The following is a 27,049-nucleotide window of genomic DNA, read 5'->3' as shown; positions in this document are numbered from 1 at the left end:
CCTTTTCTATCCCCTGCATGATCTCGTGACGGTTTCAGCCCACAACTGCCCCCAAAGCCCCTTCTCAGCCCCGTGCACAGCTGCAAGCGCCACCTCCCTCCCCAGGCTGCATCCTGTGGGCAAGGGCACACCCAACCACAGGCTCCAAAAATACCCAGTTAGGGAAGCACCAGATGGCCACAGCAGGCGGTGGATAAGAGAAGTGGCCCCATCTCACCATACTTTCAGTACCCTGAGTCAACTCTCTGGCCTTTCTCTGAAGACTTAACAATGTGAAACGGTGGCATAGTGGTTAGAGTGCAGGACTGCAAGCTACTTCTGCTGATCACTGGCTGCCAGCAGTTTGGCAGATCGAATCTCAGTAGGCTCAAAGTTGACTCAGCCTCCCATCCTTCCCAGGTGGGTCAAATGAGGACCCAGATGGTTGGGGGCAAGAGGCTGATTCTGTAAACAGCTTAGAGAGGGCTGTAAAAGCACTAGGAAGTGGTATGGAAGTCTAAATGCTATTGCTATAAGATCATAATAAAGATATTTGGTTTGATATTTGAAAATGGGGAAGCAAAATACATATAGGAAGGAGTCTTAAAGGTCTAAATGCTCTTCCTATTTCCTTCCTTCCTTCCCACCAACTTGGTCCACGGTTGATCTCAGTTTGGTTTGGTCTCTCTGCTTTCTCAGCTTGGGCAGGAAGTTGGACTGAAGACAAGACAAATGAAAGTCCACCCCTCCGCAATCCTTACCGTTGGTCTATTTTCCGTTGCTGCAGGCTGTCCTTGATGTGGGCCATTCTCACCAGAGCATTCCCGTTGGAATGGTTCCAACACCACATCTAGGAATCCAAGGTAGAGCTGGTTAAGTTCCATACATCACGACACACCCTGAGAAAGTCCACAGCATCTTAAGGATCAGGATTGTAATAGACAGAAGATTCAAAAAGTGCCTGAGAGCCCCTGGAAGGGGGTTTTTCAGGGGCTTAATAACAGGACAAAGAGATCTGGATTGGGGTTGGGGGGGAGGAGGAATCTCTTGACCCTCTTGGCTACCGCTTTGTCTGTCTGTCTGTCTATCCCAGAGATAGGCAAAGTTGGCTCTTCTATGACATGTGGACTTCAACTCCCACAATTCTTGAGCTAGCATGATTGGCACAGGAATTCTGGGAATTGAAGTCCACAAGTCACAGAAGAGCCAGCTCTGCCTACCCCTGGTCTATCCCAAGACACCTTTATTTTGTTCCATGTCTTCCTAGTTGGCCTCAGAGTTGGAGACGTTAATCTAGGTGTGTGTTTCTCAACACTAGATTGAGAAATCCACAGGTGGATTTCAACTCCCGTAATTCCCCAGCCAGCATAGGAATTCTGGGAGTGTGAAGTCCACCCCATCTTCAAGCTGTCGAGATTGAGGAACGCTGATCTACGGTGTCAAAACATCAAGAAGCTGTCTGCATCCTTTCCCAACAGATTTAAGAAGCTTATGCCTTTTAATGAAATTCGATAGAAAATACTAAACTTCTGGGGGGGGGGGGGGGTTGCACGGGGGGGAGAAGACCAACACATCAGACCAGCCTCCGTTTCTTTCAGTCTGATAATACACCAGCCTCCCTTCGGCCTCGTGTGACTTAAGGAGGAAACGGCCATCGTATCATCTTCACACTTACTGGCATCCGTCGCCCGGTGAAGGAGTGAGAATACAGCTTCAGATCTTGATCCGCCAGAGAAGAAGGAACCACAAAATATTCTGGAAGACTTCAGGAAAGGAAACGGGGGAAAACAAAACAAAAAGCACATCTTTGAAAAGTGTGAAGTTTGGTCCTTTGAATTCCAACCCAACTTCTTAAAAATAAGGAGCCTTACAAGACGTCTTAAGACATCCAAACACACTTTCTCCTTCTTAATAGTTGCTCAAGGGAAGAACATATATTTCCCACGGATATTTCCCACGGATCCTGCCACTTTAGAAACATAGAAACATAGAAGTCTGACGGCAGAAAAAGACCTCATGGTCCATCTAGTCTGCCCTTATACTATTTCCTGTATTTTATCTTAGGATGGATATATGTTTATCCCAGGCATGTTTAAATTCAGTGACTGTGGATTGACCAACCACGTCTGCTGGAAGTTTGTTCCAAGCATCTACTACTCTTTCAGTAAAATAATATGTTCTCATGTTGCTTTTGATCTTTCCCCCAACTAACTTCAGATTGTGTCCCCTTGTTCTTGTGTTCACTTTCCTATTAAAAACACTTCCCTCCTGGACCTTATTTAACCCTTTAACATATTTAAATGTTTCGATCCTGTCCCCCCTTTTCCTTCTGTCCTCCAGACTCTACAGATTGAGTTCATGAAGTCTTTCCTGATACGTTTTATGCTGAAGACCTTCCACCATTCTTGCAGCCCGTCTTTGGACTTTCTCATCAGGATTTACCTGGTGGAGATCATGTAGCCTTCGTTGACTGAGCAGACCCGCCACTCGGATGCTCCCGTCCGCTTGATCTCTCTATCCCAGTCGGAGAAGGTTTCAAACAAGGGAGTTTGATGATGGACACCATAACCTCCTCCTCCTCCTCCTCCTCCTCCTCCAGGGTCTATTCCATTCACCTTTTTCGCTGGAAGAAACAAAGCCAGGAGAGTATTTTTCATTTCAGAGTGGAAAAGCACAGAAGCACGGGATTTTGGAAAAAAACCAAGATAGATCAACCTTCAATGAGGTGCTTTTTAACAGGAGGAGGAAATGAACTGAAATAACCTAAACCAGGGGGTAAGCAAAGTTGGCTCTTCTATGACATCTGGACTTCAACTCCCAGAAATCCTAAGCTAGTATGATTGGCTCAGGAATTCTGGGAGCTGAAGTCCACAAGTCATAGAAGAGCCAACTTTGCCTCTCCCTGCCTTAAACCACAGTAAGGGTGATGGTGTTTTTTTAATTGCACTGATCACCAGGCTACATTTCCCCAATTCTTTAACTGTTGCCAGGTTTCTCCTAGTCTGGGGCTATGACCTTTTTCTGGTTTTGCAGGTCACTTTCTCCAAAGTTTTTGATAGGACAAAGACGTCTTCCATAACTTCATGGCAGAACTGGGCTGGTTTATGTTAGAAGTTGGGACGGGCCTGTTTATTTATTGTTAGAGTTGAAAGGGACCATGCAGGTCATCAAGTCCAACCCCCTGCCTGAGCAGGAATCCTAGAGCACCCCAGTCAAGTGGCAGTCCAATCTCCTCTTGAAAGTGTCCAGAGTTGGGGAGTTCACAACCTCCGCAGGCAGGTTGTTCCAATGGTTGATCGCTCTGACCGTCAGGAAGTTCTTCCTTACTTCTAGGTTGAATCTCTCCTTGGTCAGCTTCCAGCCGTTGTTCCTCGTTTGGCCCTCTGGTGCTCTGGAGAATAGAGTGACCCCCTCCTCTCTGTGGCAACCCCTCATATACCTGTATACAGCTATCATGTCCCCTCTGGCCCTCCTTTTCTCTAGGCTATCCAGTCCCAGTCCCCACAGTCTCTCTTCGTAAACTGGGCATGGGTAGCCTTGAGAAGAGGAGGGCCAGAGGGGACATGATAGCTGTATACAGGCATACACCCTTGTTTCCCACCCTTGTTCTATAATATCTGCATCTAATACAGAACAAAACTAATTGGGTGACATTCAAATCACATTACTCCCATGCGTCACGTCTTCAGTGGAGAAGTTCTAGAAGTAATAAAACTTGCAACCACCCCAAAGACATTTCTAGAAAATTGAACTAACTGATAGGTTGACCACTAAGTGGAGATGGTGGCCACTCAACGCAGAAGGAATAGCCAAGATCTGGGCAGAAAGTGGTTGAGTCATCTAATAAGTCTCCAGTAGAAAAACCGTGGAGTATCTTCAGTGGGGACACTTCTGCACCAGGAGAGAAGTCTTATCACCAAGGGAAGGGAGAAATACTTATTCAGATGTCCAAGGCACATGAAGAGAAAGAACCAATGCATTTATGACAATCAAGCATTCTCTCTGGTGTTGGATTCTCATTGGTGACATGACCTAGTTTGATTATGAAACATTTGCAAGAAAACCACCAAGCCCAGAGACCACCAAGAACTTTCAACCTTGAGCTACAGGGATTATCTTCTATTACAGGGGTCTCCAACCATGACAACTTTAAGACCTGTGGACTTCAACTTCCAGAATTGAAGTCCACAAATCTGCAATTCTTGGTGTTGAAGTCCACAAGTCTTAAGGTTGTCAAAGTTGGAGACCCCTGTTCTATTAAATCTTCCTCTGCATGACTTTTATCAAATCAGATGAATATATTATGATTATTATTATGATTATTATGATTATTATTATTAATTAGATTTGTATGCCGTCCCTCTCCGAAGACTCATGTAGAATATAGAAAGGAGAATATTCGGGGCACAAAACCAGGGGGCTTCTTGATCCCATGCAAATAACCTCTGTCCAAGTTAATATCCAAGATCCAGTTTAAAACAGCCCCCTCCCTGCACCTGGCATCCCAAAGGTCCCCTTTACCTGGACTGTGATATTTCTTGCCCACATATTCAAAGGCAAAGAGCAGCTGGAGGTCGGCCGGTTGTGAGTAGTGTGCTATTGCAAGACACACCTGAAGGTGGGGAAAGAAAAAAAGAGAAACGATCTCCAGGTGAGAACAAGCAAGCCAGAACCTCTTACGCATTATTTCCACGGCCATAAATTACGAAGAAGGGGCAGAAAACCAAGCACCAAAGTCAGCAGAAATCTGACTCGCCTCTAGGAATTGCCTACAACTTTGATTTCCTTCCCTACACACCCTGCAAAAAGAAACAAAAAAGGCTAACTTGTTAGCTGCTCACAACTGCACACAGTAACTCCTTTGTGATGGATTTTAATGGATGCCGCTTGTTATTAGTGGCCAAGACTGCCAATGGCTCCCATTGTACGTCGTGGAAAAGGAAAAAGGTCAACATTTTTTTCTGTCTACCGGGAGAGAAAATATTTCACAGATTAATCATGTCCTTGTTTTTCTGAAGCGCTTAGGATGCAAAAAAGGGAAGCTTGGGAGGGAGAAAAAAATTCTTGGGCTGGAAGGAACCACTTCAACTTTCAGTTCCTACTTTCTGAGGATTCGTCGGCCCAGATGAAACAAGCTGAGAATCAGGGTTGGGGGTTGTTGTTTTATCCTTCCTACGAGCGACCCAAAGGGGGAAAAAATGTGCTTTCTCTGTCCCACCCCACTCAGCTGGACCCTCTTTGTGGACAACCTCTCTCTTTTCCTCTCTCTTCTGGGAGCGTAGTCATGCAATCACCCGTCTCTTTTTAAAGATCAGAATAGAATAGAATAGAATAGAATAGGCCAAGTGTGATTGGACACACAAGGAATTTGTCTTGGTGCAGATGCTCTCAGCGTACATAAAAGAAAAAGAGACATTTGTCAAGACTCGTGTGGTACAACACTTAATGATGGTCATAGGGGTCAAATAAGCAATCAAGAAACAATCAATATGAATAAAAATCTTAGGATACAAGCAACAAGTTACAGTCCTAAGTGGGAGGAAAAGGGTGATAGGAATGATGAGAATAACTAGAAGAAATAGAAGTGCAGATTTAGTAAAAAGTCTGACAGTGTTGAGGGAATTATTTCTTTAGTAGAGTGATGGCATTCGGGAAAGAACTGTTCTTGTATCTAATTGTCTTGGTGTGCAGGGCTCTGTAGCAACGTTTTGAGGATAGGAGTTGAACAGTTTGTGTCCAAGATGCGAGGGGTCAGTCAATACAGTATTTTCCCCGTCCTCTTTTTGACTCGGGCAGTCTACAGGTCCTCCATGGAAGGCAGGTTGGCAGCCATTGTTTTGTTCTGCAGTTCTGATTCTCCTCCAAAGTCTGTGTCGGTCTTGTTGGGTTGCAGAACCGAACCAGACAGTGACAGAGGTGCAGATGACAGACTCAATGATTCCTCTGTAGAACTGGATCAGCAGCTCCTTGGGCAGTTTGAGCTTCCTGAGCTGCTGCAGAAAGAACAGTCTTTGTTGTGCTTTTTTGATAAGGCTTAGATTTGATATTTCATTAAACCTGGTTTATTTGATAATGTGGTCATGTGAAGCCATTAAGCCCAAATTGAACCAACCACGTCCTGTTTTCAACCAGGTTTACAGAGCCTGGAACCTGAGTAGCATCAGCAACACTCCAGGACCCAAGAGAATTGGAGCAAGCTGAAACACAGACGTGACAGGGGAAGATGAGAAGATGTCTCTGGAATAGACCTAGTTCTTCTCGCTAAAAATAGCCTGCAGCTGATCATCAAAGTTGCTTTCAGGTTGCTCCTGAGGAAAATGGTTGTTAAGAAGGATCAGAGCCAAGTTGATCCTATTCTGAGGGCTCAAAAATAAAACCAGCCATGTGCTGGGAAAAACGACGGAGCCAAAAGCTGCGAAGATGTCTGGGAGGATCAGAGAGAAAGGTCAGTGCCTACTCCTTCATAAGTTCCCTCAGATGAGAAAAACATTATGTGTTTCTTGCATTGATTAAATCACAAAGAAATATGGGAACTGCCAGGACCTCTCTCTCTGCCAAGTGACCAATGACCTACTCAAACTTTTGAGGATATCAAACTAATCTTGATGTGGGAAGCAATCCAAACTATACCAGCTACCTAAGGCCACGTGGCACTAGGCTTTTGCCCAGATTTTTAAACTAATCATCTACCACGTTAGAAATAATTGGAAAAGGTGGGAAAAGGTGGAAAAATGGGCCACAAGAATTATCATGGGAATGGAGCATCTCCCTTATGAAACCAGGTTGTAACGCCTTGGTCTCTTCAGCCTTGAAAGACGGCGTTTAAGGGGTGACGGATCGAAGGGTATAAAATCATGCATGGGATGGAAAAGGTGGACACACAATACTAGGACGAGGGGGCCCTCCCTAAAGCTCACAGGTAAGAAAATGAGGACAAATAAAGGGGAATATTTCTTCTTCACCCAGAGGGTCGTTGGTTGATTCCGTTCCAGAAGAGGTTGTGACAGCTGTCAGCCTGGAGAGCTTCAAGTCAGCATTAGACAGACTCAGGGATGACAAGTGTATCATAGGTGGTTATTGAAACGGATGTCCAAGTGTTGGTTGAGGCAAGCAGGGTTCCCTTGGGTCCCATTTGTTGGGCGTCAAGGGAAAGGGAGGGTCTTGCCTTCTCTTTCTGCTCAAGATCCCCAGGGACAATTGGGGGGCCACTGGGTGACACAGAATGCTGGACTCGATGGGCTTTGGCTCGACTCAGCAGGGCTCTTCTTAGGTTCTTAATTATTTCTTACTCCCTAACATGTGTGCAGTCTTCCATTCCCCTCTTGGTGTGCGCACAAGTCTACCAGTACATGATTGGTGCAAAAGCACCAGAAACATCACAACCAGAATTATTTGCACTGTACGTGTTGCAAGTTTAAACTCTAGTCATGTTGGCCAAGGTCAACATTCGGAACCATCGACGTGAGGAACACACTCAAAAGTCTCCTTGTATTCAATGCTTCCATTTTGTGAGAGGGGGGAAAAAATCTATTTTAGACCATTAAATAAGTTTAGTTTCAGTTCATGTCTGCTTCAGGATGTCAAGGTATTTAGAGTTTCCACCCAGCTGGAGAAAAAACAACCCCATCCTTGCTTAAGTACACAGCTGACGGAGAAATTCAAACCAAGATGCCAAAGAGTGGCACATGCCCCATTCAATGGTCTTCTTGTTCTGTCCCCCCCCCCCCCCTTTTTAACCTAAGCTCAAACATTCATTGGGGAGGTTTTATATACGTGCAGGAGGAGGTTGAAGCATCTGCCAGGAATATTACTGATCCCAGGCAGCACGAAGCTACTTGTGAACTATCACAACTGCTTTTTTGAGGAACCCCTGGATGAGAGGAGAGTCAATATCCTTATTGCAGATCTGTTATTTATTGATTTTTTTAATTTATTAGATTTCTATTCTTCAATGAATGGATTCAACTCTTCCCCTTACCGACGTCAACAGTTTGCAAAAACATTTCCTTTGTTCAACATTTGTTTGTTTGTTTGTTTATACAATTTGTATGCTGCCCAACTCCTGAAGGATTCTGGGTGGATTACAGCAAAATACCATATAAAAACAATATTAAAAAACAGTTTAAAAAGACCCCTAAATAATGCATTCACACTTATTTCCTCTGCTTGTGTTTTTGACTCTAGATCAGTGTTTCCCAACCAGATATCTGGACTTCAACTCCCAGAATTCTCTGGCTGGGGAATTCTGGGAGTTGAAGTCCAAATATCTTCAAGTTGCCAAGGTTGGGAAACACTGTTCTAGATATTTGAGACCCGATACCTTTTTAGCACTTTCCGGTCCGGCTTCATCAAAACGAAAACGGACGATCCGAAAGTCTTTACAGTAAATAATCAATTCCGTTGGATTAAACTTCAGTTTTTGGTTGGGACCTAGAACTTTCTGTTTCCTCTTGGTATCATTCACTGCGAGAAAGGAGAGAAGAGGTGTAAAAAATTGTAACTTCCATTTGAAACAAAAACATATGAAGCTCATGACTTTATAAAAGCCTTCTCTGTGGTGGCCCCGGCCCTCTGGAACCAACTCCCCCCGGAGATTAGAATTTCCCCCACCGTCCTAGCCTTTCGTAAGCTCCTTAAAACCCACCTCTGCCGTCAGGCATGGGGGAACTGAGATATTCTTTCCCCCTAGGCCTTTACAATTTTATGCATGGTATGTTTGTTTGTAGGGATGTTTGGTTTTTACAATAAGGGTTTTTAGTTGTTTTAGTATTGGATTTATATGATGTTTTTTATTACTGTTGTTAACCGCCCCGAATCTACGGAGAGGGGCGGCATACAAATCAAACAAACAAACAAACAAACAAATAAATAAAGGCTGTTAATATATGGATTTTTGTTTATCCAATTTATCCATTCAAAGCACTCTGTTCCTAATTAGCAGAGAGTTTTTAGTAACTCATTTACCTGTGACTATTTGCTCCACACAGGTCAAGGCCACATCGTGTTCTCCGAGGAGGAGGTTTTTGAAATGGAACTTCTGAAATAGAAGAGAGGCAATCAGGATAAACACATGAACTATGTTGGTATGTCTTTTAGAAGTCATGTTTGTATGTCTTATATATACAGTGATACCTCGTCTTACAAACGCCTCGTCATACAAACTTTTCGAGATACAAACCCGGGGTTTAAGATTTTTTTGCCTCTTCTTACAAACTATTTTCACCTTACAAACCCAAACCGCCACCGCTGGGATGCCCTGCCTCTGGACTTCCGTTGCCAGCGAAGCGCCCGTTTTTGTGCTGCTGGGATTTCCCTGAGGCTCCCCTCCATGGGAAACCCCACCTCCAGACTTCCGTGTTTTTGTGATGCTGCAGGAGAATCCCAGCAGCGCAAAAACGGGCGCTTCGCTGGCAACGGAAGTCCAGAGGTGGGGTTTCCCAGCGAAGGGAGCCTCAGTGAAATCGCATCATCGCAAAAACACAGAGGTCCGGAGGTGGGGTTTCCTATGGAGGGGAGCCTCAGGGGAATCCCAGCAGTGCAAAAACGGGTGCTTCGGCTGGCAAAAGGGGTGAATTTTGGGCTTCCACGCATTAATCGCTTTTCCATTGATTCCTATGGGAAACATTGTTTCGTCTTACAAACTTTTCACCTTAAGAACCTCATCCTGGAACCAATTAAGTTTGTAAGACAAGGTATCACTGTATTTATATATTTAATAAAGTTATTTTTTTAAAGGAAGCGGTTGTTGTAAGCAGCCACCATGAGAAAAAGTTGGCAAAACAGCTGGATTATTTCTCATCGGGGTGATTTCCCTGTGCTGTATTGCAAAATCACGACTGCACCGCGGGACTTAAAACCGATTCAAAGCGGGTTTCCTCTGCTGGTCTACGAAAGGAAATCTCCCGGCCACGTGTGGGGATTCCACGCAGGGTTCTTACAAAAGAGAACGGGGGAATCCCCAGCCTGGCCAGAGAAACCCAAAGGTTCAGTTACTGTGGATTTACCAACCACGCGTGCTTGGAACAAACTTCCAGCAGACGTGGTTGGTCAATCCACAGGAACCGAATTGAAACATGCCTGGGATAAACATAGATCCATCCTAAGATAAAATACAGGAAATAGTATAAGGGCAGACTAGATGGACCAGGAGGTCTTTTTTCTGCCGTCAGTCTTCTATGTTTCTATGAATGAGGAAGAGAGGAAGGAAAGAAGGAAGGAAGGAAAGGAGAAGGAAGGAAGGAATGAGGAAGAAAGGAAGGAAAGAAGGAAAGAAAGAGAAGGAAGGAAGAGAAAGAAGGAAGGAAGGAAGAATCCACAGTCACTGAATTGAAACCTGCCTGGGATAAACACAGATCCATCCTAAGGTAAAATACAGGAAATAGTATAAGGGCAGACTAGATGGACCAGGGGGACTTTTTCTGCCGTCCGTCTTCTAGGTTTCTAAATGTGCTTTTTCAAAAGGTGAACTCGAGTTTCGTGTTATTTTTTGCCCCTTGAATATGTAAGCTTCTTCAGTTCTGGCTAAAAGACCCCCTGGATTAGAAAAGCCTGTGAGGTCAGCGAGATCATCAAGAAAATATACGGCTGTGCAGAGATGGACAGACTGACAATGGAACTTAATAATCAAAAAGATTCAGGCTACTATGAAATCTGGACAAAATGGTAACAATGGACAAAAAAAAAAAGAAACTCAAGCTAAACATTGAAATAAAACATCAAGAAATCTAAAAACAAGCAAAAGAGAACGTCAATAGAAATGTATATATGATGCGGATTCACCTGTAAATATGATTATGTATTGTTTTTAAAATGGAAAAATAAATAATAAATACATTTTTTTTAAAAAAGCCTGTGAGGTCTCTGGTAGCCCTGGAATTCCATGGATGAAGGTTATCTGGAAAGGCACATAGCTCTCGTGGGGAATGTCGTCTGGCGGGACCCAGGGGAAGAGCCTTCTCTGTGGCGGCCCCGACACTCTGGAACCAGCACCCTCGGGAGATTAGAACTGCCCCCACCCTCCTTGCCTTTCGTAAACTCCTTAAAACCCACCTCTGCCGTCAGGCATGGGGGAATTGTGGTACACCCACCCGGGCCTATACAATTTATGTATGGTATGTGTGTGTGAATGTCTGTTTTAATAATGGGGTTTTTTAAAGTTTTTTTTAATTTATTAGATTTGTTATGAATTGTTTCATTGTATGCTGTGAGCCGCCCCGAGTCTACGGAGAGGGGCGGCATACAAATCTAATAAATAAATAAATGAAATAAATCAATGTTCACGGGGGAAATTGGTATTCCCGTCGTGTAGCGGGAAGCCGGCGAAAGAGAACGCGCAGTGCCAGGGGTCAGTGGATCATCAACCAGTGTTGTGGGAAAGGTGAGAGGTGAGCATCCTTATTTCGCTTTCCTCCCAGGGTGAATTGCGCACTGTGATACCAAACCCCACACCCCCTCCCCAAACAAGCCGCCCTTTTGCCAAGTCAAGCCACAGTTTCTGCGCGCTCTTGCTCAGGTTGTGGCCTCCAACCGACCTGAGGAGAGAGGGTGTCGTCTGTAATGAAGGATATCTTGAAGTTGCTGCAGACTAGTTTGCCCCAGAGGTCGTATTGGCTGGTGTCCGTTGCGATGCACTTCCTCACAAAGTTCACTTCGTTCACCACGATTTCGCCTGGAGAGAGAAAAGAAAATGGGTGGGGTCCCCAGGGGAAACCTTACAACGAAACCAGCAGTTCTTAACGGCTTCAAGGAAATCTGCGGAATCCTTTGCAAACGTGGTAGAAACTTTGGAATATTGTGTGTTCAGTTCTGGAGACCTCACCCACAAAAAGATATTGACAAAATTGAACGGGTCCAAAGACGGACTACAAGAATGGTGGAAGGTCTTAAGCATAAAACGTATCAGGAAAGACTCAATGGACTCCATCTGTATAGTCTGGAGGACAGAAGGAAAAGGGGGGACATTATGGAAACATTTAAATATGTCAAAGGGTTGAATAAGGTCCAGGAGGGAAGTGTTTTTAATAGGAAAGTGAACACAAGAACAAGGGGACACAATCTGAAGTTAGTTGGGGGAAAGATCAAAAGCAACATGAGAAAATATTATTTTACTGAAACAGTAGTAGATCCTTGGAACAAACTTCCAGCAGACGTGATAGATAAATCCACAGTAACTGAATTTAAACATGCCTGGGATAAACATAGATCCATCCTAAGATAAAATACAGGAAATAGTATAAGGGCAGATTGGATGGACCATGAGGTCTTTTTCTGCCGTCAGTCTTCTATGTTTCTATGTAAAATAAATTAACTTAATTTAGTTGATTTATAAGCTGCCCAACTCCTTCCAGACTCTGGGCAATAAAAGGGTGCTTCTCTTATCCTCCCATTGCCAAGTTCACAGACCCTCTGAAACCCATCCATAGATCTCCAAAGATCTCCACGGAGCCAAAGTGAAGAACCCCTGAATTAAATTAGCCAAAGTTGTAGAGTTTGGAATGTGTTTTTTTTTTAAAGGATTCTTGGAAGCACGAGGGATGTGAGCTGCTCTTTAAAGCAGCTATATTATTATTATTATTATTATTATTATTATTATTATTATTATTATTATTATTGTTTAGATTTGTATGCCGCCCCTCTCCGTAGACTCAGGGCAGCTCACAACAGTGATAAAAACAATACATAATGACAAATCTAATGATTAGAATCTAAAATAACAATAGTACATTTAAAAGTCTAAAAAGCAAGGAACCCCAATATAAAAAACATAGATATATCTTTTTCTTGGCTCATTTTACTGTCCTCCATTGCTCCTGTGGGAGTCTAAGAAAAGATGAAGCTACTTTAAAGAGTTACACAAGGATGCTGCATCTGGGTCCTTTCGTAAGGGAATCTGAAGCACTGATTTGCCCGACTAAAATCTTATTTCTAAGAAGCCGAATGGACATGGTCTAATTTTATTCATTAGTTTTAAATTATTTATATCATGCTGTGCCAGTTGGACCGATTATGTTTTCAAAGATAGAAAGTTTCAAAGCTTTGAAGCAATGAAAATCTCAGATTTAGAGAGAGGAACTTTGGAATAGCATAAACTTTTTTGTTTTGGTGTTGAATTATGTTAATGGAACTTCACATCTTCAAGAGAAGCTGCCGGTGGCCCATGCTTTCTTGCAAACCCACCAAAAAATAATTAGACTTTAATTTATTTATTAGATTTGTATGCCGCCCCTTTCTGTAATCCTCCTTCATGAAAGGGCATTCCAAAAGAATAGTTCATTTTTAGGAAAGTGAACACAAGAACAAGGGGGCACAATCTGAGGTTAGTTGGGGGAAAGATCAAAAGCAACGTGAGAAAATATTATTTTACTGAAAGAGTCATAGATGCTTGGAACAAACTCCCAGCAGACGTGGTTGGTAAATCCAATCACTGAATTTAAACATGCCTGGGATAAACATAGATCCATCCTAAGATAAAATACAAAAAATAGTATAAGGGCACACCAGATGGAACATGAGGTCTTTTTCTGCCATCAGTCTTCTATGTTTCTATGTCTATGTTTAATATTTTTTTTATTCTCCAACCACAAACTTATAAGGACCAAAAATGAGAAAATGCTCTTCAGGAATAATGTAATTCCCCTTGAAAGTCTCCATTTGCAGGTATTTGAACATAGAATAGAAAAGAATAGAATAGAATCCTTTATTGGCCCAGTGTGATTGGACACACAAGGGATTTGTCTTTAGTGCAGATGCTCTCAGTGTGCATAAAAGAAAAAGAGACATTTGTCAAGAATCAGGAGACATTTGTCAAGAATCAGGAGGTACAACACTTAATGATTTATTTATTTATTTAGATTTGTATGCCGCCCCTCTCCGCAGACTTGCCATAGGGGTCAAACAAGCAATGAAGAAACAATCAATATTATTTATTTTATTTATTTATATATTTATTGGATTTGTATGCCGCCCCTCTCCGTAGACTCGGGGTGGCTAACAATCGTGGTAAAAACAGCATGTGACAATCCAATACTAAAACAGCTAAAAACCCTTGTCATAAAACTAATCATACATACAAACATACCATGCATAAATTGTTTGCATAAATGCAAAAAATCTTAGGATTTTTATTATTAAAATTATTATTATTTCCTTATGCCTACTGTAAATTTAGCCACAGTCCGGCAGCCTTCCGTTTTGCAAGCACAAGCCGTTCCAAGCACTGAATAATAACCATGTGCAAATGACTCACACGGAGATGTCAGAGACAAAAAAAAGAGAGCTGCATTTGTTTTCCAAGAACCCAACAACACCCAGCAACACAGTTATATCTGCAGAACCCACACCGGAATTGAGAGTCACCCAAAGTCCTAAGGAAAAGCATGTACAAATCAAACCCACAAACTACTTTATTTTTATTTATTTATTTATTTATTTTGTCCAATACACAATGAGGGTTTTAGTGGGTATATATCTATATACACATAGTAAAATACATGATGAAGGTTATAGAGGAGATACTCATAGTAAAATATAACTAAGAAAGAATAAAAGAGAAGATAAAGTAATAGAACATATCAATGAAAGAGTAGAAGGAGAGATATAGGAATAGAAGAAAGGTATAGGAGATATGGGAGAGCAATAGGACAGGGGACGGAAGGCACTCTAGTGCACTTATACTCGCCCCTTACTGACCTCTTAGGAATCTGGAGAGGTCAGCCGTAAATAATCTAAGGGTAAAGTGTTGGGGGTTTGGGGATGACACTATGGAGTCCAGTAATGAGTTCCATGCTTCGACAACTCGGTTACTGAAGTCATATTTTTTACAGTCAAGTTTGGAGTGCTTAATATTAAGTTTAAATCTGTTGTGTGCTCTTGTGTTGTTGTGGTTGAAGCTGAAGTAGTCGCTGACAGGCAGGACGTTGCAGCATATGATCTTGTGGGCAATACTTAGATCTTGTTTAAGGCGTCTTAGTTCTAAGCTTTCTAGGCCCAGGATTGTAAGTCTAGTCTCGTAGGGGATTCTGTTTTGAGTGGAGGAGTGAAGGGCTCTTCTGGTGAAGTATCTTTGGACGTTTTCAAGGGTGTTAATGTCTGAGATGCGATATGGGTTCCCAGCAGATGAGCTGTATTCGAGGATGGGTCTGGCAAAAGTTTTGTAAGCTCTGGTAAGTAGTGTGAGAGCAGGAGCTACGTAGGATTAGGTTTACAACTCTTGAAGCCTTCTTGGCTATGTTGTTGCAGGGGGCTTTGGCACTTAAATCTTTTGTTATTAGTATCCCGAGGTCTTTAACCGAGTGGGGATTATCTGTGATAATTTGATTATTCAGTTCGCATTTGGAGTTCAGATTCTTCTTCCCAATGTGTAGGACAGAGCATTTGCTAGTTGAGATTTGGAGTTGCCACGTGTTAGACCACTCAGAAACCTTGAACAAAGATTTCCTGGGAAAATTAAGACTTCTGGCTCAGATGCAAATGATTAAGAGTATTAAGGCAGCCCCTGAGTTTCGCAACACATCAATGTGTGTTTATTTATTCGTTCGGATTTATTAGCGGCTGCATTCTTGAAAGGAAAGGATTTAGTTGGGCGGAGAGATGGGGCTTTGCAAGGAGAGAGGCACAACGATCGAACACACACATTTGTCCTCATTTAACACCAGCCTTGAGCATTGTGCTTCTGTAACCAGGAAATTCCAGAAAGGTCTAACCCAGGAAATATCAACATGTGTCCCATCTGACATAGAAAGGCTGGAATGCAGAGCCCAGGATGGATGAGAATGGGGGGGGCAAGCCAAATTAAGACCCCGTTCTCTACAGTTTTGTATATTGGTAGAGATCTGAGCCCCAATGCTTCTGGACTTGATTCACGCCATTTATTTATTCATTTATTTATTAACTAGATTTGTATGCCGCCCCGAATCTGCGGAGAGGGGCGGCATACAAATCTAATAAATAAATAAATTAATTAATAAATCCACACTGCAGAAAAGTTTGCATGCTGAAAATGACCTAATATGCACATCTATAACTGTCTGGTTTGGTGCTGCAACCCAACAGGACCAACACAGACTTCGGAGGAGAATCAGAACTCCAGAACAAAACAATGGCTGCCAACCTGCCTTCCATTGAGGACCTGTAGACTGCACGAGTCAAAAAGAGGGCGGGGAAAATATTTACTGACCCCTCACATCCTGGACACAAACTGTTTCAACTCTGACCCTCAAAACGTTGCTACAGAGCACTGCACACCAAGACAACTAGACACAAGAACAGGTTTTTTTGAACGCCATCACTCTGCTAAACAAATAATTCCCTCAACACTGTCAGACTTTCTACTAAATCTGCACTTCTGTTCTACTAGTTTTTCTCATCATTCCTTTCACCCATTTCCTCCCATGTTGACTGTATGACTGTAATTTGTTGCTTATATCCTAAGATTTTTATTAATATTGCTTCTTCATTGCTTATTTGACCCCTATGACAATCATTAAGTGTCGTACCACATGATTCTTGACAAATGTATATTTTATTTTATGTGCACTGAGAGCATCTGCACCAAGACAAATTCCTTGTGTGTCCAATCACACTTGGCCAATAAAAATTCTATTCTATTCTATTCTAATAGACACGAGCATATCTGCATTTTCAGGGTGGAATAAAAATCTGCCCCAAGCTTTGTATTTTCAGGAAGTGCTACCATTTTCCTTGCAAGTGGAGAATAAATGCACTTGTTGATTTGACCCTACTAAGTTATAACAAAGAGCTGGAGGGAAAGGAAATTCCAGCTAAAGAATCTGGCTTCTGTAATTCTGCAGGATTATAAACTTAGCGTTTCATAATAGAATCGACCGAGAAAGTCCTTCCTTTACTTCACAGTTACATACCAATTAAAGACTGTACATTTCTTAGTGCTGACTGTTAAAACTTTTATTTGCTCATCCCTTGGGCAAGCAGAAGGATAGGATCGATAACAGGTGACAGACCCCTTCCTGCATTTTAGGCTGATGTTGTACAATTCTACAATCCATGGTAAGCTTCCAACAAAAATATCTGATGTCTAAAGTACAGCAAAAGTCCGTTTGGTAAGCAATGAAGCGGGAAGTCTTCCATGGACCTCATATTCTAGCTCAGGGGTCTTCAAATTTGGCAACTTAGGTTAGCTGGGGGATTCTAGGAGTTGAAGTCCCAGGGTGGAAGTTTGAAATTTCAAACTTGCAAGATTGATGCCAGTTCTGCCAGTTAAAGCCACGAGTCCTCAGAGAGAGAGGTGGCACAAAAGTCCAATTAATAAATAAAATAAATAAATAAACCAGACAAGGAAACACTGATTAGGTGAACTCATTCTTTTTGATTGCAAGGCTACCGTGAATGAATCAATCTTTCTTTCTTTCTTTCTTTCTTTTTCCTTCTTTCTTTTTCTTTCTCTTTCTTTCTTTCTCTCTCCCTCTCTCTCTCTTTATTTAGTTATGAGATTTCCATACCGCTCTATTCCTCAGAATCTTGGCATCTTGTGAATTTTAGCTGACAATCCTGGACACGTGGTAGTCCACTAGGATTATATAATACCTGTGTGGAGAATGGGCTTAAAACCCTAGCGTTAAAATCTCCTGCCAATGGAACGTTACTGTGGTGACTTCATGGAGATGCCCACCAAAATATTCTCGGCCACTTTAAGGAAAGAGTTGCCTCCAAAAACCTTTAAAAAGCTGGGACTTATTTCGATTAGCTCCAGATCTAACAGGCTTTATAGAAAGCCCTGCAAAGTTATTCTAAGAAGGGAGGAGAGGAATACACACCTGTGACCTTCAAGACTGCCAGAATAAGATAAGGATCCAGGTTATTTGAAAAGGGGAATTTTTTGCTCTTATGTTGGCCAATCGCTCAACATGAGAAGGTCCTCTTCTCCCTTTCAGACAACTGAGTTTAGGAATCTCTCTCTCTCTCTCTCTCTCCAGCACACAACTATCTTCCCCTCTCCCCTTCTTACGCAAACACACTCCCCATAAAGGCAGTGGTTTTTCTGAAAAATTACATCACCCTCTTTGAATTTACAGCCAGTTTAGGATTTTCAAGATAAGGTGCCTGTCTGTACAAGATTCCTCTGAGCTCTTAGCAGTATCTGCTATGGCTACTACTAGGAAAGTCCAAGGACACAGGTAGAGAAACCAAAGGCCAATAGAAACATACAGGTCTGACGGCAGAAAAAGACCTCATGGTCCATCTAGTCTGCCCTTATACTATTTCCTGTATTTTATCTTAGGATGGATGTATGTTTATCCCAGGCATGTTTAAATTCAGTTACTGTGGATTTACCAACCACCTCTGCTGGAAGTTTGTTCCAAGGATCTACTACTCTTTCAGTCAAATAATATTTTCTCATGTTGCTTTTGATCTTTCCCCCAACTAACTTCAGATTGTGCCCCCTTGTTCTTGTGTTCACTTTCCTATTAAAAACACTTCCCTCCTGAACCTTATTTAAGCCTTTAACATATTTCAATGTTTCGATCATGTCCCCCCTTTTCCTTCTGTCCTCCAGACTCTACAGATTGAGTTCATGAAGTCTTTCCTGATACATTTTATGCTTAAGACCTTCCACCATTCTTGTAGCCCGTCTTTGGACTCGTTCAATTTTATCCATATCTTTTTGTAGGTGAGGTCTCCGGAACTGAACACAGTATTCCAAATGTGGTCTCACCAGCGCTCTGTATAGCGGGATCATAATCTCCCTCTTCCTGCTTGTTATACCTCTAGCTATGCAGCCAAGCATCCTACTTGCTTTCCCTACCACGTGGCTGCACTGTTCACCCATTTGGAGACTGTCAGAAATCACAACCCCTAATCCTTCTCTTCTGAAGTTTTTGCTAACACAGAACTGCCAATGCAATACTCAGATTGAGGATTCAATAAGCCCTGAGCATCAATGCACGAGAGGCATAAGCATGGGAAGCTCCTCTCATTTCCAAAATTCAAATCCATGCAACCTGTCGCTCTGTACAACTGAGAGGCTAAGCTAGCGTTTAACAACCCTGGCAACATTACGATGGGTGCACTTCCCCATTGCTGGCTGGGGAATTCTGGGAAATCTTCAAATTACTAGCTGGGGAATTCTGGGAGTTGAAGTCCACCCATCTTCCAGCCGTCGAGGTTGAGAAACACTGGCCCAGCATACAGAATTCTTATTCCAACCGACCTTTGAGAGCAAGGAAATAATAAGGAAAATATCTTCAATACTCAATGCTCACTTCTCAACTTGCATTAAACTCTTTGCAAGTTTAATGGGCGTCCCCCTCGATCCACAGCTCACATTAGAGAACCATCTTTCAGCTGTGGCGAGGGGGGCGTTTGCCCAGGTTCGCCTGTTGCACCAGTTGCAGCCCTAACTGGACCGGGAGTCACTGCTCACAGTCACTCATGCCCTCATCACCTCGAGGCTCGACTACTGTAATGCTCTCTACATTGGGCTACCTTTGAAAAGTGTTCGGAAACTTCAGATCGTGCAGAATGCAGCTGCGAGAGCAATCATGGGCTTCCCCAAATATGCCCATGTTACACCAACACTCCACAGTCTGCACTGGTTGCCGATCAGTTTCCAGTCACAATTCAAAGTGTTGGTTATGACCTATAAAGCCCTTCATGGCACCGGACCAGAATATCTCTTGGACCGCCTTCTGCCGCATGAATCCCAGCGACCGATTAGTTCCCACAGAGTTGGCCTGTCGTCTGGCGGGTCCCAGGGGAAGAGCCCTCTCTGGGGCGGCTCTGACCCTCTGGAACCAGCTCCCCCCTGAGATTAGAATTGCCCCCACTCCTTGCCTTCCGCAAACTCCTTAAAACCCACCTCTGCTGTCAGGCATGGGGGGACTGAGATAACTTCCCCAGGCCTATATTGTTTATGTATGGTGTGTCGTATGCATGCTTTTAAATTATGGCTTTTTAGTTTAAATTATTAGATTTGTATTACATATTGTTTTGCTACTATTGTTGTGAGTCGCCCCGAGTCTACGGAGAGGGGTGGCATAAAAATTTAATAAATAAATAAAATATCTGCGCATCCAAAAACAGCCAGTAAACACTGGCAGAAATGTGTTAAATTGTCTTTTAATTTCTTCCTGGTTGGTAGCAAGCAGCTTTCTCTCTCCTTCCGCAATGAGCTTTGGGGGATTTTACAGACCATAACTGAGCAGCTGGAGAAGAGAAAACCCCCCTACTTTGCCAGCCTGATGCAGGCACAATCCTCCTCCATCCCCGTTGGTTATTTGCAGAAATAAAGGTCAGCAGCCTGCCAGGCGATTCAATTCTGCGCCCAGTGCCAACTGGCAAAGACAGGAACACAGCTCTCCTTTCTTCCTTGGTGGAAGTGGGAGAAGCCGCCTGCTCAAAAGCAGGAGTTCAACTCTGGCGAATAAACCCCAAATACTGCATTTTTCAGTGTATAAGAAGCTGATAATTAGAGTGCATCTTATACTTGTGTGCATGTTGCATGCATGTTTTTAAAATTATGGGTGTTTTAGTTTTAATTATTAGATTTGTATTCTACATTGTTTTTTCTATTACTGTTGTGAGCCGCCCCAAGTCTATGGAGAGGGGCAGCATACAAATTTAATAAATAAATAAATTTATTTTTCATTGCTCTAACTTGCTCTGAGTAAGTTTCTTTCCAGCCTGAACCATGTACTAACAATGTTCCCAGCTCCTACAGGCTTGCAAACTCTTTCATTGTTAACTCTCTGTGAAGAAGAATGTTTTCCAAGCGCTAAGCATTGCTCTACTCGCTCCAAATTTTTCTTTCCAGACGCTAATGATGTTCTCAGCTCTTACCGGCTTGCAAGCTCTTTCATTGTTACTCCCTGCAAATTATGTTTTTTAAAAAGTCCTAACCAGGGGATAAAACAATGTGCTGAAGCTGGCCAGCTGAAGGATGCTAGCCAGATGGACACCTGGCAAGCAGATTCTTTTCCCTATTTTCCTCCCCCGAAACTTAGGTGTGTCTTATACTCCGAAAAATACTGTATGTATCGTTTTGAAAGGACCATTTCTGAAAGCCAGAGGGTCTTCAAAGGGAGAAACACCCCCCCCTGCCCTGGACAGGTGAGCTGTTGCAATAGGTAGAACAAAAAAAGCCACAAAGGTACAACGTTCATGCTTGGCCATACAAAGACAAACAGGAACATTGTTCGTTTGAAAAAGGAGCAACAAATGCCGGGGGGGGGGGGGGGAAGGAAAACAAGCCCTTAAGGAACAACTGGACTCTTGCAATCTCTTAAAAGGCTCCGAAAAATGTTCCGGCAGAAAATCCTGTTCTGACACCTGTCTGGAATGTTTACCTGGTAGCAGGACAGGCTCCAGTTTCTTCAGCCGAGGCTCCGGAATGATCTTGTCTTCAGCCTGCAAGAAAGAAGGGCAAATATGCAACGATAAATAAAATGTAAACTGAATTCAGGTCATCCTTGACTTGCAGGTCATTCGTTTAGTGACTGTTTGCGGAGTTCCAACAAGCCACTGAAAAAAGTGGACTTAAGTCACTTTTGCTGCACCCCCCCCAGGTGATGGGATTCAAAATTTGGGCGCTTGGCAACTGGATTTATGAAGCTCCGCAGCATCCTGAGGTCACTTGATCACCATTTGCAACCATCCCCCACCAGAAGGGGGGGGGAAGGGGAGCCAGATTTACTTAACGGCGACTCGATTTACTGAACTGCAGTGATTAACAACCACGCCCCCCCCCCCCCCCAAAAAAAAGATCATTAACATTTGGCAGGACTTAAGTTAACCGCCTCCATGCATAGCAACAGAAAATCTAGTTCCAACTGCAGTTCATTTATTTATTTATTTATTTTTTCAAAGCATTTATGGGGTCGTGATTTCTGACAGTCTCCAGATGGGTGAGCAGTGTGGTTGGGCGGTAGGAAAAGCAAGTAGGATGCTTGGCTGCATAGCTAGAGGTATAACAAGCAGGAAGAGGGAGATTGTGATCCCCTTATATAGAGCGCTGGTGAGACCCCATTTGGAATACGTAATACTGTGTTCAGTTCTGGAGACCTCACCTACAAAACGATATTGACAAAATTGAACGGAGACGGGCTACAAGAATGGTGGAAGGTCTTAAGCATAAAACCTATCAGGAAAGACTTCATGAACTCAGTCTGTAGAGTCTGGAGGACAGAAGGAAAAGGGGGGACATGATCGAAACATTTAAATATGTTAAAGGGTTAAATAAGGTCCAGGAGGGAAGTGTTTTTAATAGGAAAGTGAACACAAGAATAAGGGGACACAATCTGAAGTTAGTTGGGGGAAAGATCAAAAGCAACATGAGAAAATATTATTTGACTGAAAGAGTCGTAGATCCTTGGAACAAACTTCCAGCAGAGGTGGTTGGTAAATCCACAGTAACTGAATTTAAACATGCCTGGGATAAACATATATCCATTGTAAGATAAAATACAGGAAATAGTATAAGGGCAGACTAGATGGACCATGAGGTCTTTTTCTGCCGTCTGTCTTCTATGTTTCTAATTTTTTTATTTTTTCTCCATTCACAACACAATCAAAGAAATACCAATAACGTCAAGTTGCTTTACAATAGATCAATTTTACAACTTATGGTATACGAAAACCAATATTACCTCCTTAACTTTTGACATCTGGATAAAAAAAATAGCTGCTCGCTTTCTTACATAATACAAAAATGCTATTAGCTAAAAACCTCCTTTAGGCTGTTCTACCTTTTCAATATCTGAAGATGATTAGGCTGTAAAATTTTAAATTTCTCCATATCTCTTCTATGCCAATATTCGTGTGTATTTAAAAACCTTTTAAAATAATAATCGCCCATTAATAAGAAACCTCCAAAATAAACACCAGGAAACTTCCAATTCGTTTATTTATTTTTATTTATTTATTGGATTGTGCCCCCCCCCCCCCCGTGTGCTAGGCTGGCTGGGAATTCTGGGTGTTGGAGTCCAGCCATCTTAAAGTGGGTTAAAAAACAACTGCAGGGACAGAGAGCCACGGCTGAATTCAGAAAGCACCGTAACATTGGAATATTAAGTGACTCAGAAAAGTGACCAAGCAGGTTTGGGCCACTCTGGTCTTTTGCCTCTGTGAACTTTGTAGTGACAACAACTCCCCCTTGTTTTAAAAACCAGCCAACTCCATCCAAAGGTTCTGGAGTTGAGAGGCTCCCACAACAAAGCTTGTTGCTTTATTTACCCTTAAGGCTCCTTCTTTCATTCCGAAGGAGGTTCCTTTACAAAAATCACTCCTTCACTTGTTAAAATAATTAAGTGATTTGCACTCTTTGGCCTGACAAGGAAAACAATGCATTTCTGGAAAATAAAACCCTAATTGAGGAGCATCTTCATTTTCCAAAGAGGGTATCAGTTGGGATTTTGAATCTTAGGCAAAATCTGGGTTGTTATTATTATTATTATTATTATTTATTAGATTTGTATGCCGCCCCTCTCCATAGACTCGGGTTGATGGTTCATAAGCATAAAACTTATCAGGAAAGACTTCATGAACTCAATCTGTATAGTCTGGAGCAGTGTTTCCGAAACTTGGCAACTTGAAGATATCTGGACTTCAAATCCCAGAATTCTGGCTGGGGAATTCTGGGAGTTGAAGTCCAGATATCTTCATGTTGCCAAGGTTGGGAAACACTGGTCTGGAGGACAGAAGGGAAAAGGGGGGACAGGATCGAAACCTTTAAATATGTTAAAGGGTTAAATAAGGTTCAGGAGGGAAGTGAACCCAAGAACAAGGGGGCACAATCTGAGGTTAGCTGGGGGAAAGATCAGAAGCAACATGAGAAAATATTATTTGACTGAAAGAGGAGTAGATGCTTTGAACAAACTTCCAGCAGACGTAGTTGGTCAATCCACAGTCAATGAATTCAAACATGCCTGGGATAAACATAGATCCATTGTAAGATAAAATACAAAAAATAGTATAAGGGCAGACTAGATGGACCATGAAGTCTTTTTCTGTCGTCCATCTTCTATGTTTCTAAACGAAAACCCTAATTGAGGAGCATCTTCATTTTCCAAATGAAGTTGGGATTTTGAACCTCGGGCAAAATCTGGGTTGGTGTCCTCATGAATTTAAAGCGGTGGAGCATTTCAACAGGAGCTGCAACAAATCCATAAGGCCAAATACAAATTTGCTTTTCCAGGGTGTTTATTTCATTAGGCGACTAGGACGAAAAAAAAATGACGACAACCCCTACTTTAATGTTGTGTTTGTTATGTTTGTTTGCAAAAAATAATAAAAAATATTTTTAAAAAAATGTTGCAAAAGCAACATAAAATCCCTCCAAGGCAAACTGTTGGCTCGAGGTGTGTTTATATTCCTCTGACCTTATCAATTGATTTTTTTCTCTATTTTACTTTCAGATACCACCTGATGCTTTGCTGGCCTTTCCCCCTTGGCTAAGCAGCTTTAAGAAACCAGCTTTGCTAACAGGAATAAACCAGCCCTGCTAAAGAAATTCCATGCACATTGTCTCTCTCTTTCTGTGTATGTGTGTACACGAAATGTTAAACTGGAGATCTCCCTGGGTTGGAACTTGGCAGTAGTCCAGCCAAAAGTATTCCCATGGTCAAGCCTGGAAATGAAGGCTACTTCAGCTAACTGCCAGCTGTAGGTTCAGCAGTTCAAATCTCACCACCAGCTCAAGGTTGACTGAGCCTTCCATCCTGGAAGGTGGGTCAAATGAGGACCCAGATGGTTGGGGGCAAGAGGCTGATTCCGTAAGCTGTTTAGAGAGGGCGTAAAGCACTGTGAAGTGGTACATAAGTCTCAATTCTATTGCTATCCTTTCCTTCCTTCTTCCTTCCTTCCCTACCTACCTAACTAGAGCCTTGGTGGTGCAGTGGTTAGAGTGCAGTACTGGAAGCTGCTTCTGCTGACCACCACCGGCTGCCAGCAGTTTGGCAGATCGAATCTCAGGAGGCTCAAGGCTGACTCAGCCTTCCATCCTTCCAAGGTCAATTGCTGGGGGCAAGAGGCTGACTCGCTGTAAACTGCTTAGAGAGGGCTGGAAAGCACTGTGAAGCAGTATATTATTATTATTATTATTATTATTATTATTATTATTATTATTATTTAGATTTGTATGCCGCCCTTCTCCAAAAACTTGGGGCAGCTCACAGAATAAATATAGAAACAAAGCATACAAAACAAATCTAATACATTGAAAAACTACAGCTAAAACCCCTATATATTACTCAATCAGACAATCCAATCGCACCATGCATCACATTTATTGGTCAGGGGGGCAAGATAATAATAATTAATAATAATAATAATAATAATAATAATAATAATACCCTATACATTACTCAATCAGACAATCCAATCACACCATGCATCACATTTATTGGTCAGGGGGGCAAGATAATAATAATAATAATAATAATAATAATAATAATAATAATAATAATACCCTATACATTACTGAATCAGACAATCCAATCACACCATGCATCACATTTATTGGTCAGGGGGGCAAGATAATAATTAATAATCATAATAATTTATTAGAGGTGTATGCCATGCCCCAGGCCACATAGGTCTAAATGCTAGTGGGGCATCTTCCAAGAGACCCCACCCACCCACCCCCACCATCCATCCATCCAGACCAGGTGGGGGGGAGGCTCCTGGAGATGGGGTGTGGGGGGGGTCTTCCCCGTCCTTGCAATTAACGGGGGGGGGGGGAATCCCTGCCCGGAGAGGGGTGAAGGAGAAGGGGTCTTGCCTGGGGGGGGGCTCAGGGAGCAGCCCACCACCCTTGGCGGGAGGGGGGCGTCTGGGGGAGGGGCTGGCCTGCCAAGGGCCCCTCCTTCCCCAGGTGAGCTGCGGGGCTCTCCGCCCAAGGGAGGCTGGGGCCAGGCGAGTCCGTGGGAGCCGGCGGAGGGCGAGCCGAGCCGAGCCCCCCGGACCTGGGGGGAAGGCAGGCGAGGCGGCAGACGGAGCCCCGGCGCTTACCTGCGGCAACAGGTAGGACTTGAAGGTGGCTTTGGGGGCCCGCAGGGAGAACATGACGGCGGCGGCGGCAGCGGCAGGTCCCCCAGGCAGGCAGGCCGGCCCTGGTCGCTCTCCCCGGCAGCGCCGGGCGGGGTTCGAGGCTCCACCTCGCTGGGCGGGGCGGTGTGCGGGCCCCACCCCTTCCCGCTCCGCCTCCTACGGCCGAGGCGGCGGAGCGACTGAGCGCCGCTGGAGGGGAAGGTGCGCCTCGGGCTGACGTAGCCACGCCTCCGACGGGGGAGGGGAGGGGTTACCGGGAGGGCAAGAGCCAACCAGGAGCGCGGAGGAGGAGGAGGATGCTCCGCCTCTTTTTTGTATCCTAGCAACCGCGGGGTTGAGTCTCTCAGTGAACGGGCGGGGAGGGGAAGGCCGCACGAAGGAGGCGGTGCTCGTGGACGGCAGACCGGGTGGGACAAAAAGATTCAGATTCTCCATTTTTAAACGTGATGTTAAATCAGGTCGAGCGTGGTGGCTGGGGGATTCTGGGAGTTGAGGTCCACATTCTTGAAATTGACCAAATTTGATAAATATTATTTATTTATTTATTTATTAATTATTTTTATTTAATTAATTATTTGATTTCTTTTTTTAAAAAAAATTAAATTAATTTTTTAAAACAATAATAAATTATTTGATTTCTATGCCGCCCAACTCTGCATAGACAAGAAATATGTATTTAGGTGGAAAAGCCAAGATTAAAACTTAAACTTTCAAAGAAAGGAAGGATGCCTGATCTGGATTGCTAGCATTAGAGTGGCCAACAGGGGGCAGCAAAGCCATGTTTGGTGTGTGTGTGTGTGCAGGTGCTGCCCTCTAGGGACCCCCCTGGATTTTGCAGTCTAAATCTGGGACCCCCCAATAAAATCAGGAAGAGCTCTAAATACTGTAAATAAAAACAACTCATGCATTCAATGCTTTAGAGTTTTTCTAACTTAAAAGCATCCCGCATCCTCTTGAATCCCCATAGGTCAAAGGTGACAGTTTTCCCTCTTAGATGTTCATTGAGTCTGGCAGGTTTTCCAATTAACCAGCAGGAGCCCTCCATGCCAAAGTT

General features: G+C 43.2%; 1 protein-coding gene across 3 annotated transcripts in view; it reads right to left on the bottom strand.

The window, feature by feature from the left end:
• MTMR10 (myotubularin related protein 10) overlaps positions 1-26,134 on the bottom strand; it is a 780,230-nt gene extending 754,096 nt beyond the window's left edge. For 2 of the 3 annotated variants that reach the window (XM_070762186.1, XM_070762184.1), the window contains exons 1-9: positions 25,957-26,105; positions 21,297-21,357; positions 11,511-11,647; positions 8,944-9,016; positions 8,300-8,442; positions 4,501-4,591; positions 2,422-2,602; positions 1,655-1,742; positions 741-829 (exon numbers count right to left, since the gene is read on the bottom strand). In XM_070762186.1, coding sequence (XP_070618287.1) covers positions 741-829; positions 1,655-1,742; positions 2,422-2,602; positions 4,501-4,591; positions 8,300-8,442; positions 8,944-9,016; positions 11,511-11,647; positions 21,297-21,357; positions 25,957-26,010 — 917 coding nt within the window. In that variant the 5' untranslated portion in view covers positions 26,011-26,105. Of the gene's footprint in view, positions 1-740; positions 830-1,654; positions 1,743-2,421; positions 2,603-4,500; positions 4,592-8,299; positions 8,443-8,943; positions 9,017-11,510; positions 11,648-21,296; positions 21,358-25,956 lie in introns of all 3 variants that reach the window. The other variant, XM_070762185.1, reaches the window with a different exon arrangement.
• Positions 26,135-27,049: the final 915 nt, after the last annotated feature.

This window comes from Erythrolamprus reginae, chromosome 10 (assembly GCF_031021105.1).
Source record: "Erythrolamprus reginae isolate rEryReg1 chromosome 10, rEryReg1.hap1, whole genome shotgun sequence".
Taxonomy (NCBI): domain Eukaryota; kingdom Metazoa; phylum Chordata; class Lepidosauria; order Squamata; family Dipsadidae; genus Erythrolamprus; species Erythrolamprus reginae.
This window is presented reverse-complemented; position numbering and strand designations above follow the sequence as displayed.